Consider the following 14475-nt stretch of genomic DNA (forward strand, 5'->3'; position numbering starts at 1 on the left):
TCCGCTGGTTAGACGGGAACAAAATATCTGAATTTGGATGTGTACGTTGCCACGGTCACGGCCATTTAACTTAACTAGCACTACTTGCTTTTTGTAAAGGATGGTGTGTTAGCTAATCTGCTAACCAGGGGCACTCAGGAATATGCCTGCCTAATATCCGCGCAAATCTTTTCGTGAATTTCCCTCAAATAAAATGCAATATCAGACATTTCTAGGGCACAAAATTCCAAGAAACAAGATTCAAATAGCTCGCTTTAGCATGTTCAATGTGATTCATCAAACGAGACCCATTTGCAGTGGCTAAACTAATGTTGCTGTGCATAAGAGCCCTCGCTATCCGCAGGTGTTAACAACCAAGACCCGCCACAAATAGCAAAATGTAATGAATTTTATCATCAATATATCTTAGATTTATGTAGCACCTTTCAGGGGACCAAAGGATGTTTAACTCACAGTGTTGAATATGTTGCATTTGTTAGGCTCACCAGAGGAGAAGCTTGTGTTGGCAACTAGCAGATAGCTGGCAGACTACAGCAGCGTGTTAGAAGATTCTGATAAAGACCGCAAGAAAGCACTCAGGCCTGCTGGAGCTTAGCTTCAGCTTGAATTTACTTTTCTGACTTTGACTTCTTTAGGTCTTCGGTCAACGACTTGTCACCCTACTTGCACCGTCAGGTTAAAGAGCACACACCAGAGAGGGCAGTATGCTCATAATTGCATTTGGAATATTTTGTGGATAATGTGTCAATAAAGGTCTTTTTTGGGGGGGTGGGGGGTGCTTTGTGGAGGGGACTGGGAGCTATTACATTCTGGTGCTTTTGTGTTTATTTCATTAAACTAAAGGCCAATTGGAGCATCTCTGCAGCATGGTGCCTGCCGGCCTGTTGGTATTGGCAGCTAAAGCCAGCACACCTTGCAGTCATAGATCATTGGCGAACTGTGCGTGTGCATGCATGTAGAACCGGCTGACTTTGTATCTGCGAGGCTTGCTGTCATTGGATTATTTGGCAGCCACTAGTTTGTTGGCATACTTGCTCTATGGTCATCTGTGAGGGCTGGCACACTCTTTTCATCATTCCATCACCATACAGTTATGTACATTTGTTCATAACACATACAGAAGTAAACACAAGTGCATCGTGACTCATCGACTACTGGACCTTCAGGGTCCAGTTTTTAGGTATCATTGCTCTTGTAATCTTGATCAATTAGGATGGACTAGATGGGTACTTTGTAATTTAGATATTTTTGCCATGGGGTGACCTCATCATATTGCCTGTGCAATTCTGCTTTTTATTTGTGGTTTTTGAGTCTTTGTCCTTTTGCAAGACCCTCCAACTGAGACCTTGTGGTTTTCCACATGTCACGAGGGGGTCCGGTCCGGTGCCAATTAACTGCTGAAAAACGAGGGATCAATGTATTAATACTTGGCATTGGCGAATAATGAAATATAAGTACTTGTACTCGGCCTCAAAAAATGGTATCGGGGCATCCTACATCAAATTCCGATACGCAGATTTGGTAAAGAGGGCTAAAAGTGCATCAGTCAGGCAGCCGCATAGTGTCGTCCAACAATTATGACTTAAAACCTGTTAGGTCACTTGTATCTCAAGGCGCTACTTTCCTTATGTTGGTTTGAATGGTTTCCATTGGTTAAACATACCTCTGTCACCAAAGTTAAGTGGTGAATTCTATGACCACGGGAGTAACCACACAGGCTAAGGGCTTCTGAATACCACTCGGCTGTCTTCTACAAGGCGGCCCGGTAGTCCAGTGGTTAGCACGTCGACTTCACAGTGCAGAGGTACCGGGTTCAATTCCAGCTCCGGCCTCCCTGTGTGGAGTTTGCATGTTCTCCCCGGGCCTGCGTGGGTTTTCTCCGGGTACTCCGGTTTCCTCCCACGTTCCAAAAACATGCATGGCAGGCTGATTGAACACGCTAAATTGTCCCTAGGCGTGAGTGTGAGTGCGCATGGTTGTTCGTCTCTGTGTGCCCTGCGATTGGCTGGCAACCGGTTCAGGGTGTCCCCTGCCTACTGCCCGAAGACGGCTGGGATAGGCTCCAGCACCCCCCGCGACCCTAGTGAGGATTAAGCGGTTCGGAAAATGAATGAATGAATGAATGTCTTCTACAATTGGTGTGAACATTTTTAGCCCTTGATACATTTACACCCCTCTTCTGATGTCTGGCAGTCTTAATTACACAGGATCTACCGGTAAGTCAGTTGTTGGTTAAGCATGCCTATAAGCGAGGACATATTTTGACATCTGCAGAGGCCCGTCTCATCCCAGGTGTATGCTTGGTAATTTGGACTGTAAAATTTGCCTGCTGGCAGGTATGCCTGTCTTGTTTGAACTCTTGCATTCAAGGTGGAAAATCTTGCTCCCTTTTATATTTAACCAGGGAGGTGAAACGCCTGCTCGAATGAGTCATTAAGAAGTGAATTGCTCGTGAAGTGGAGCCAAGAACTGCAGTTGTGTAGGTGAACTGGGGTCACTATAAGTGGATGACAAGCCAGTAAAAACGCAGACAAATTCCCACAGCCATCGAGCTCATCTGGAACACTTAGTTTGCAAAACACTTGACAGTAGCGGGTCTCTCAGATCAGAGATGAATCACTTTCTGTCCCAACAAATATTAACGTACCTTTCTTCCATTTTAGAGCAGCTTCTTTTTTCTTTTTTTTTTTAACTCATATTCCCTGGTTGCAGAAGGCTTATTGTTGTTGGAAGCTAGGCCCACTGCATCTTCCGCTGACTGCCACAGTCTGAGTTGCACTGTCTGTGTGGGTCAGTAGCCGCAGGCTGTTTGTCGATTGCACCAGGAGACAATGAGAGGGAACTGCGTGGGTTCGTGTCAGTAGAATAGCAGACTTGCTAAGGGCTAAGACTCTCCAGATCTTCACTTCTCAACTGGCTCATGACGCCCTCCCCAAGTGGCCAAAATCCCGCTTGACGAGAACTCCCACACACTACTGTCAGTCCTCCTTGACTGTTTTTTGTCCTTTGTCCTCATCAGGAGGACGTTTTCATTTCCTCCTCGGCCAAGGAGATTAACTTTTTATGGTCCTTTGATATCACTGTAAAGCGTAAATGCACAAAGTTGACATTATTATTATTGTGGTCATAATTTTGATTTGACATAATTTTGTCAGATTTCGTAAAAACGAGTACTGCAAAACTTTTTGGAGGGCTCGCATGCTGATAAGGATTTGAATAATTGTCTCAGTACCGAATGATACTCTATGTTGTGTTGCCATTTTGGACTTACCATGGGATTTTGCCCCATCCCAGAATGCAAATGTAGAGTCTTCCCCTATCCTGTAGCTGCAACTCACTTGGGTTCGGGTTTTTGACTTAGACCCTTCATCTGGGAAAATGAATCTCTAATCCTGAATTTAAATACATATTTTAGTTGAGTGAACCCATCGTGACGGTGGGATATTCTTCTGTTGGAGAGATTTGTTGTCAATTTTTGAGGGAAATGTTGAAACCGTAAACGGTTTAGTCATTGAACAAACATTGTGGATGTGAAAATTTCACTGAGCATAAAATCAATTTTCTCTTTTTGAAATTGAATTATCCTATCCGTATTTAGCATGTGGGATGCGGGTGTTTTTCTGAATGTTATTGTACAACAAACAGAAGAAGCAAAGAAGAAGAAGAAGCAAGTCCAGCACAACAGAAGAAATCAGATGCACGTGTTACTGTTCTCTGTCATTTCTGAACATGGCGAAAGACATGAAGTGACATCAATCAAGATTTCCACATATTTGAACAGCATTGTGACAAAATGGATAACCATGATCATTTTGGCCACAGTTATGATATCAAATGTTTCTTCTGTAGTGTTCCTAGTTGTGGGCATGTTGATTCATCTTCACTACTTGAGTGAATCAGTTCTACTCGGGTGTTGCTCTAATTTTCCTTTGTTTCAGGATTTAACTGCCCCCTTCACCTATTGAGAGTTAATATAGTAATGTGCAGTCTCCGTTGTCTGTCTTCCTGTCCTAGATTCTGTTCTCTTTGGGAAGGGTTTTTCCAGTCTTGCTTATACTGGCAGAAGTCTTTTTTTTTTTTGTCAGTTGCTAAAATTATCACCATCTGCTTAGCCTTTTTTGCCGTTATTATTCCTAACTCAGTCTCATTCTGTCTTCTGCCACCGGTTAATCTTTCCAGTTCTATTCTTAAAGCTCATGCATCCATTCCATCTTGCATCTTTTTTGGGTGAACTAGGAAGGTGTCTGCCAGATGGATGGACAAACACAAATGCAGCCCTCTGTGATTATGATCACTTCAGTATTATTTTTTTGGGTGTAGCAATTTATTGACTTTCTTGCTATTTGTGTCATGATGTGCGTTTATAATGCTGTGGTCGTGTTTCATGATGTTCTGATGAATTTCGGTGACCTGCTGGGGAGATCCAAAGATGTTTTTGTGCTAGTCTGTTTAGCGTTGTGGGCGGCATGGTAGCCGACTGATTACATCGATCTCTTCACAGTTCAGAGTTGGTGGGTTGGTAACTCGGCTCCAGCCGTTGTTTGTGGAGTTTGCATGTCCTTCTGCTTGTGTCAGTTTTTCTCCATGTACTCCAGTTTCCTCCCAAATTCCATAAACATTCATGTTAGGTTCATTAAAGACTGTGGTGGGGGGGGGGCGGGGGGCAACTTATTGGCTTATTGGTTAAAGCAAGGTAGCTGGTATCCAGTCCAGTGTTTACCGCGCCTCTTGTTCGAAGCTAGTTGGGATAGGATCCAGCACACCCACAACCCCAATGAGGATAAACAGGAAGAAAATTGATGGAGGATTGTATCGTGTTATGGACACAATAATTTATTTTCACTTGTGGTAACATTTTAGGGATTGTCGCCCCTAATTTGTCACTGAATGATGGATAAATCTAAATCTCAAGATTCTGGCATGTGCAAGAGATGTGTATCTATCACGGCGAACAATTTGGGATTGATTCGAATGAAGATGCCTCTGTGCTGCTGACTCCCATTCCTGTTTCTGCTTCATTTTCAAGGCACTTGATGCCAAATTGTCACTCTCCTTTGTGCCGTTTTTCACAGTAATCTTAAGTAACAGTCATTGAGTTCCAGCCTCCAAAATGGTGCTCATGGGCAATTAATTCAGACAGGCCTCATTCACTGTCTCCCTGTGGCACAGACGATGTATTGGGGGCGGTGTGGGGGATCGGGGGAGGGGGGTGGGGGTCACCAAACCTCCCATCTGTTTCAGCCGAACAAAAACAGTTCCCATTCCAGATAGCGGAATTACGTTTCACTGTCGACCATCGTGTCACCTGAACGACATATATCGAAACTAAATTGACAGTCAGTTGTTCTGTTTTCATGTCAAACGTCAACAATATTACCGGTAGTTTTTGTTTGCACTAGGGAGTGCTAACATTTGATTCAGACTTGAGATTTGCACATTAAATATTATCCTAATTCATATTTATCGCTATTTATTTAATCGGTTTAGCTTCTCAAATGGAGTATCGAATTAGCCTATTCAGACATTATTCATTTATTAAAATATTCTTATGGATATTTTTGCCTTTAATTATATATTGTGATGTATACCATTACCGTGAAAGGATGTAATTGAGATTCTTTGATATGAATTTTGGGCCATATCGCCCAGCCCTAACTTGAGGCTGTAATTGTTGCCAAAAGTGCAACAGCAAAGTATTTAGGATTTTGATGAGAAAAAAAAATCTTTTTGGGATGAGGGTGTAACATAAAAAGTAAAATGCTGTTAATAGTCAACCAATAGCGTTTGATTTAAAAGGAAAAAAAAGAATTAAATTGACTTTATTTTGTCACAATTTCTTTAAATGTCTTTTTGTAATGTTCTTATATTGGTTTGTATGTAATTGGAATGAATTTTGTGTTGCATGTGCAACCTTTGGGGATTACTGTGTGTTGATCGATAAATGTGAGGCATGTGTGTCAAGAATTGCTTTACTTCATATGAGGGCATTTTCATTATACAGAGTAGATAATATTCAGTGGGATCAAATTATGGGAAAGCAGAAAAATGTTAACCTCATTAAAGTGGTGAATTCCATGTGTACTGGAAGCGGGGGAAAAAATCATCCCTAGATACATAGTTCATATACTTAAAGACTCAACTGCATTAGTATAATCAAATAAGACACAAATTAGTAACACCATGTGTTTCCAAGTGGAACAAACTTTCCGTGTTTGTCAGTGTATATTATCGTATGACCTTATTTTCGAAATTATAATTTTTTCAACCGTGGAATAGCTTAAATGCGTGTACTTTTGCCTTCACTTCAACATTTATGTCAATAGACCCAGTTCGCGACTAACTAATGTGCCTTCTTTTCCCTTTGCGCCCATGATGTCCTGGTTCTACCCACCTTGCCCACAGGATTCAGATGGACCCTCAAAACCAGAAGCTGTTCTCCCTCCAGTGTTTTCTGCCCTACGTCAATCCAGAGTGGTGTCATCCACCTCCGAGGAGGAAGAGGCCCTTACGGAGAAGTTCCTTAAAATCAACTGCAAGTACATAACTGATGGAAAGGTAAGGTGGTCTTGTTTACGGTGGGAGAAGATATTACGTGAGAGATAAAAATATTCAATTTAATGAATAAACATTCCTTAACATTCATTCGTTAAAAAAAGACATTTTTTTCACAGTCGAATCAGATTTTTTAATCCAATAATTCTTTATCACAGCACCAAGTCTCAATGCAAAATCGCTGCACAATGTTGTCCATTTTCAACATGAAAAAAAATTGTCAGCAATCTCTTAAAGCATTAAATTCACCTCACTTAAAATCCGCTTTCTTTTTTATTGCAAGTAATGTACAGATTTTAAGGCTTTTCCCTACAATTGGTTCATATTGGGCATAGACCGTTTGTTGTTTTTGTTGACTATTTGAAGATAATGATGTGCATTTTTTTTCACAATTTGTCTGGTGTATTAATGTCTGCCGCATGTCAAAATACCCCAAGAAAGAAGAATGATACACGGTGTTCCTGAATACTTTTGCCATGGTGAAATTGGCTCATTTTCAGGTTGCATCTGTGTCATGCAGTGCGCCAACCTTCATGTAACCCATCTACTGCTGGGCCAAGGGCGGTCATGGCTTTCATTAGATTGACCAACAGTGGCCCGCATCTTGCTGCCACGTCTCTGCCTGGCGTTTGGCCATGTCCATTCTGGCAGCGCTTTTTAGGAATAAAGTGTTGTGCATTTCCTAATTATTTTGAGAAATCATGAACATGATTGGTGTCTTCATAAAAATGAATTATGAATTATTCATTTTTAACAACAACGTACAGTAAAAACATTGTGATAGGTAGTAACGTGAGCAAATATGCTATTTCAGAAATGTATATCACACTTGGAGCCCTTTGCATTAATCAGTACCCAAGAAGTGGGTCTCAGGTTCAAAATCCGTGATGATCCCGGCTATAGAGTATGTCAAACAAGCAAGTGCTTTTAGTTTCAAGATGAGCGCAAAAGGCAAAAATGTACCTCTGTGAATGTGACACGACATGAACACATCGCTAAACACAACCACCCCACTGGGCACTGGCCAATGTTGTGGTCTAACGCTCTTCTTTGAATCGAACGACACCTAACACACTTCTGTTTAACTTGCAAGAAGCCAGCCAACCACAAGCTGATTTAACCAGATCCCATCCAACACATAAACCTAAAGCTAATTGTCAATTAATGTAGCCGCACGGCACATGACCGTGGCAAATACACACATCGACAATTTAGAAGATGAACAGAATTATCTGAGTGCTCTTAACACTGTTTGTTCATTTTTGCTAACACGCAGAGCTGGTTACCATTTTGATGTTTGCGCTCTGGAACTTCATCCAGACAAGTTGCCAAGTCATTGGCTAAGAGACTCATCGTTGGAGTAGTTATTTTAACTGCACGTTCACATACACATTTTCAGAACCATGCAGTGAACTAAAGATTTACTTGTTGAAGTTCACGCTTGATGGATGGGCAGCACTCCGGAGGCTCAACTGTTAGTATTAAAATTCCATTTTCTATATTTTGTTCCATTTAATTCTACCAAGCTGGAATTCCTTCAATGAATTTGAAAGACATTAGCCACTGGCTGCATGTAAGCAAATGTGTTTTGGAGACAGCTTTCCTCGCCAGACACAACACAGAGATCGATGGTATTGAACCATTAATGATTCACTTTCAGCTTCCAAATGAATGTACTGTATTTAAGTGGGAGGCACTCAGTCAGTAACTTAACGAGAACTTGATTTAGAACAGCGTCAGTTTCAAATTGGGTCTTCTTTACAGTTAGTGGTAAATAAAATCTTAACTTTGTCTTTCAGTGTATTGAAATATTTACATGGATGCCCCTGGGGAAAGTGAGACTACCCCTTTCTGTCTACACGTACGACAGTAGCAATGCACAACAGCTATGATCCCAGCCTGACACTGCTCCTCACATATCCCACTTTCTTCCTCTTGCATTTTTTTCAGGGTTCAGTAAGTGGGGTATTGCTGGTGACACCCAATAACATCATGTTTGATCCTCATCGAATGGACCCACTAGTACAGGCCCATGGGTGCGAGGAGTATGGTATCATGTGTCCTCTGGAAGAAGTCCAATCTGCTGCCATCTTTAAAGAGATCACTGATGCCAAGATCAGAGAGACGGTGCCTGAGTAAGAGAACCAATACACACACAATCTGAATCGATCATACGAAGAAGTAAATTTACAAGCTATGAGCGGCCACGAGATGCAAATGTAATTGCGCTTCTTCCTTCAGCGACATTTTCCTATTTTTAAAAGATCTGAAGTCATTTTTAGTGATGCTTTAAACAAGAGGACTGACTTGAGTCAAGTTCTTTTTCAGTGTTACTTCAGCCGCCCCCCCTCCCATTTTGCCTAACTTTTTTTAAAGAATAACTTATCCAACCAAGATGTTGAAAGTTCATTAGGTCAAATGTTAAATCGTTCATTTGTTTGTTTGTGGGATCAAATCTTTATTAAAAGATGCATCTATCGGTGCTATTTGTTTGACTGTTCCTCTCTTTCATCTGGTTCATATTTTTTCCACTTTCCCATCAACCCCCCCCCCCCCCAGCTATGACCCTCTTGGAAATGTAGCGAAATTCTTTTAATCAATGTGTTTTTCTTGTTGCACCCACGGTCTGATTGCATCAGCAACCAGTTGACAGTTTAATTCTTTTCCAGTATTTACCAAAGCACCAATGAATATGCAATTATACCAGGGTTAATTAAGTATGCCTCAGCTTCCTACACTTTGGTTGTTCCTCTGTATACAGAAGGAATTAGTCACCTCTGTGGAATCAGTTGTTTCCTCCCACAGAATTGTCTGTTTTCCCTTTGCTTCAGTTGAATTGTTTTTATGTTACAAGCCTGTCCAAGCCAGATATAGTGTTGGAGCCCTGTGGAGTCTTTTGTTTTGTTTTGTTTGTTTGTTTCCTCTGCTGGCAGCATGGTCTTGACCAGTGCTGTATTTAGCTGGTTCGGAGTTGCTGCCCATGGAGAGGTTACTGTGCTGGCAATCTGTCTCTTTCACTCTCCCTCCTCTCATGCACAGTGCCATTCTTTTATATGATCTGTACTGGTTACATATATACTCTTCACATAATAATAATAATAATAATGTGAGGATTTTGGCAAATCTCTTCCGTAGAATTTAGTCTATGAGGCAAAATGGCTTCAGAACTACAATCATGATTTTGTGTGCTAAAACTACACTTGGGTATGCCTGCTGTATTAAAGAGTGATTGCTAGGAATTGGAACTGTGTCGGGCTGTCAGCATCAAAAGGGTGCAAAAATCATTTAGGTCTAACGTGAGTGCGGCGAGTGCTCAACGCTGGCAACAGGCACCTCAATGCAATGTCAGCGGCATTAGGTTTTTGTTTTGTTTTCTCTGGTGCTCTTAATGAGCGATTGAGCATTATTTCAGGACAGTGTATTGTTGTCGTCAGTAGCAATAATTTGTGACACCAATAAACACCAACAGAGTCTGGAAGACGTGTCGAGTCAGCCATTTCGCCATGACACACTGACAGGAATAACTTCAAAATAAAAGCTCACCGAGGTATTGATGTCCATATTTTATTTGTTAAGGTCAGGCGTATTTTGAAGTCAGCCTCTTTACCTCATTGGTGTCGTGATGCATAGCATGAACAGTTGTTGCAGCAGTCAGCTTGAGTATTTCTTCCTGACAGTGTGTACTGTACATGTAAATTAAGCAGGTACTTGTGGCAGAAAAATATGCTTCGAGCATTTAATTTTTTTAACTGAGGTACTTGAATTACTGAAGGACCCGTCCGTTTCGGCCATAATTTCTATACCACCTTTAAAAATACATGCTTGCAAAGTGATTTGATATACCGTCTTGAACGTAATAACTAATTATGGTATTTTTTTTTAATTTAAAAAGCAGTAAGATGCCAATGACATCATAATATAAAAGTGGCAACAAAAATAAAATAATGCAATACATGTAACTTGGTGCACGGTGGCGTCAAACATGAAGTGGATAGAAATGCTTGTCTGTCATTTCACACTGTTTATCTTTCCAGTGACCTGGAGCCGCTGCCGTCTGAGAGACATCCTTCCCAGCAGAAGGATCCGGAGCAGCTCTTGAGAGAGCCAGGAGCCAATGACAGTGGCAGCACTGCCCCACGCAGCACCGAGGGCTCAATTTCAGAAGATGTCTTCACGGAGTCTGAGCTGTCCCCCATCAGGGAAGAAGAGCAAGCATCCAGCGAGGATGTCTGTCTGGACAAGTCTTCTTGCGCCTCTACAGAGTCTGTGCAAACCGTGACCCAAGAAGAGCCAACTATCTCACAGGCCCCAGGAGGTTCCCACATCTCAGAGCCTTCAGCAGCGAAGGCTTTCACCACAGTAGTGGACAATGCTCCAGACACTGCCGCGGAAAAGAATATTCAGTCCCCGTTGGGATCCAAGCAGCACAGTGAAGAGAAACCGCCAGGCACACCCGCTACCAGCACCATCACTAGTCAGGCCCTGCGCCCCAGCAGCAGCAGCAGCACCTCCTCTTGTGCAGGGTCCCAAAGCTCAGCCACCCCACTTGCCACAGACACAATTTCTGTCACAGCCACACAACTGGGGGATGCCAACGAGGGGACTGAAGCCTCCAAAACAGACTCTATGCAACAAGGGACAGTGGAAAAAGATAGTGTAGAACAAGGACAAAAGGGCAGCGCGCAGAATTCACAGGGTAAACTTTTTTTTTTCAAAGCAGCTAAACTTTGACGCTGCATTATTCTTTGGTTAAGGAAGTAAATTGGTAATTTGTTGGCCAGTATCCAATGGACCGGTAATTATATTCTAATCAGCATCTGTGATGATGTTTTGAATGGCATCTTTTTTTTCCCTGATCAACAATAGGGACTTTAGTTTTTCCAGATTCAGGTGTGCTTTGGTGTTCGTAATTATAATTGGTGATTGCAGATGGTAACTTGCTAAAGATCGTCTTCAAACTCTTCATTTATGTTCCCGTTGTTCTGGAACTGAAATGCAACTTGGCCAAGTTACTTTCAAAATGTAATATATTGCATATTACTAGTTGCTTCCATTTGAAAGTAACTTTCTTCAATGTTATCACCTAGATGTAGAGCAAGTGCTTCTCAATACTTTTTTTTGCTACACCCCCCCAAGAAGAAGAAAGTATTCCCCCCCAAACTCTCCACCATGACTATAAATATAATTGGTCGAAAAAGTGATCATAAGTACACTTGAGGATCACATTGTATCCTTATTAAGAAAACAAACAAGAAAAAAGAAAGAAATGTAGATCAACCTCCAAAAAAGAATAACTTTAACATTGTTTTTTAACAAAGATTTGAAGTCCATCAATTTGCCTGATCTTAAAAATAATAATTCAGAGTGCCACTGCTACCAACTGTGGTGGATGTGCAATTACACTTAATTCTAATATGGAAAAAACAAAAAGCATCTTCCCCAGTGTCACCAGTTTTATTATCTTTTAATGATTCATTTTGTTCCACATACATGCTTGAGGGAAAGAACACCGTGACTCAGAAATTTATCATTCCAACTGTTGTCAAATGTTACTCACCACTGGACCCAAGAGGCAGTCAATGACATTGTCACTTGACAATGAATGACAAGTTCTAGTAGTTTTTTGAGAGCTTTTTGCAAATGTCTCGCAGTGCATTTTAGTAATGAGTTGTGAATTTGTGAAGAATCTGAAATTTGATTATTTCACTGAGGTAATGTGTGAGATTAGGTGTTATTGTTGAATACTGAGTTTCTTTAAAACTCAGTATCGTTGGTGACAGCTTTGACTGTAACATGTTCCCGAATGAATAGCACGTTGTATTACGCTGTTACCGTCAAAACTTAATATATTACTCTCCCGTATTACTTCGGTGACACTCCTGAAAAGCGAAAGAAAACCTCATCTAATTACCGTTGAGCAGACATGGTCATGATCACAGCATTCAAATAGTTTAGTTCAATGTGTCTTATACTGTACATACATGGATGTTTTCTTTTGCAAACCATATTACAAACGACTACCGTTTTACCAAATATTACTACAGTACCAGTAATACAAATGTTGATTTGAAATTAGATTCATCGCTGTTTAAATCCATAAAATGTTGGATTTTTGCAAAAATGAGCACAGGTAATGATGAACGTTCATCAAAACTCAATTTTAGATGAACCATTCAAATTCACAACAACTCCACCAGAGGTAGTGTACAATTGTGTTTGTGTTCCCGAAGAAGTGTTTGAGAAACGTGCTTTTCAGATCATATTCATTTTTGTTGAGCATTGCACACAGCTCAAGACACCCACCACATCACAGTAAGCAGTAGAATAAAACCAATCACAATAGTATGCTATACTTGACATTATAACAATTATATCATGTGCAAAAGAAGATGTTAATAACATATCAAAACTGCTATTTATATCTTTTATTAATTTTCCAATCATTTAAACATTTGTGTAAAACCATGCTATCAAAAACAAAATCATATGGAGCAAAGTGCATTTGAACAAAATTGATACTGCATGGCCTTTAGCGCTCCGTAGAAGTTTAACTTGGCACCTGCATCAATTGGAAACACTGCACAGTCATGATGGTAGGTGGCACGCAGTTAAAGAGCACTTGGGATTTGGAAGAATGCAACTTTTATGTTGCTTCGAGGTTCATTTAGCTGTTAGAGTTATAGCCTCAGATTGCATGGATTGGCTGTTTTATATTTAAAGAGGCATTGCTAAAGTAGTTTTGTGCCTCTAGCTTGGGTTAATACCAGAGTGTGTTTGTGAGATACAAACTCAAGTGGGTCTCTATTCTCATGTGCGAATGCATTCTGATACCAGCTGTGAATTGCTGTACCTCGAGCTGTCTGCCTGTGATCACGATCATGTGAATGTATGCCAACTTGAAGAGAGCCTCAAAATGACTCATTTGGTGCTATATTGCCCACCATAGGTGGACTCTGCTAAACAGCAATTTTCACGTGTCCCCCCCACTTAGAAACAAACCAAGACAGCAGCAAGGAATTCTTCATTTTCGCTCTGCCTCACAATTATTCTGCAAAAGCAGTTTACAATTTAAGGACATATACAGTCAGGTCCATAAATATTTGGAAATTGACCCAACTTTCAGCGTTCCAGCTATGAACAACACCACAATATATTTGAAAAGAAAAAATCAAGATCTGCTGTAAGTGCAGACTCTGAGTTTTAATTTGATGGCATTTATATCCAAAACAGGTGAACAGTGTAATAATTACAATCTATTTTATTTGCATCTCCAAAAGCAATTGGACAATTATTACTTAATTTACAAGGAGCAGATAAAAAGCCTACAGTTCATTTCAAGTGTCATATATTCATTTGGAATCTGGTGCGGTCCAAAGAGCTGTCAACATAAGCAAATCAAGCCATCATGAGGCTGAAAAATCCAAACAAACCCATCAGAGAGACAGCAGAACCATTCATATGGCCAAATCAACTGTTTGGTGCATTCTAAAAAAGAGAGAAGGCACTGGTGAGCTAAGCAATAGCCAAAGACCTGGAAGACCACGGAAAACAAGTGTGGTGGAAGACAGATTAATCCCTTCCTTTGTCAAGAAAAAACCCTGAACAACAGTTGGCCAGCTCAAGAACACGATCCAACAGGCGGTTGTACTCTACCTATGTAATAAGGATTGAAAAGTGGCAATCTCATTTTTACGTTCGTTTATCCAATTTTGGTCCATTAAAAAGGTGGAGGCAAAAATAAAATGGCGTAATTCCTTCATCGTTCACCTGATTTGGATGGAAATAGACTCAAATTGAAGCTCAGAGTCTGCACTTAAAGCACATCTTAATTGTTTCGAATCATATATCTTGTAGTGGTCTACAGAGCTGGAATGCTGAAAATCGGGAAAATGTCCAAATATTTATGGACCTGACTGTACCTCC

The 14475-nt window shown here is 40.8% G+C and overlaps 1 protein-coding gene across 8 annotated transcripts in view; it reads left to right on the forward strand.

Moving 5' to 3' along the window:
• oxr1a (oxidation resistance 1a) overlaps positions 1 to 14475 on the forward strand; it is a 154266-nt gene that overhangs the window by 121178 nt on the left and 18613 nt on the right. For all 8 annotated transcript variants that reach the window (XM_086114347.1, XM_086114345.1, XM_086114349.1 and 5 more), the window contains 3 exons: positions 6403 to 6555; positions 8503 to 8687; positions 10587 to 11248. In XM_086114347.1, the coding sequence (XP_085970473.1) occupies positions 6403 to 6555; positions 8503 to 8687; positions 10587 to 11248 (1000 nt within the window). The remainder of the gene's footprint in view (positions 1 to 6402; positions 6556 to 8502; positions 8688 to 10586; positions 11249 to 14475) is intronic.

Source organism: Hippocampus guttulatus, chromosome 6, assembly GCF_054856545.1.
Source record: "Hippocampus guttulatus isolate MCC_2025c chromosome 6, RoL_Hgut_1.0, whole genome shotgun sequence".
NCBI classification, from domain to species: domain Eukaryota; kingdom Metazoa; phylum Chordata; class Actinopteri; order Syngnathiformes; family Syngnathidae; genus Hippocampus; species Hippocampus guttulatus.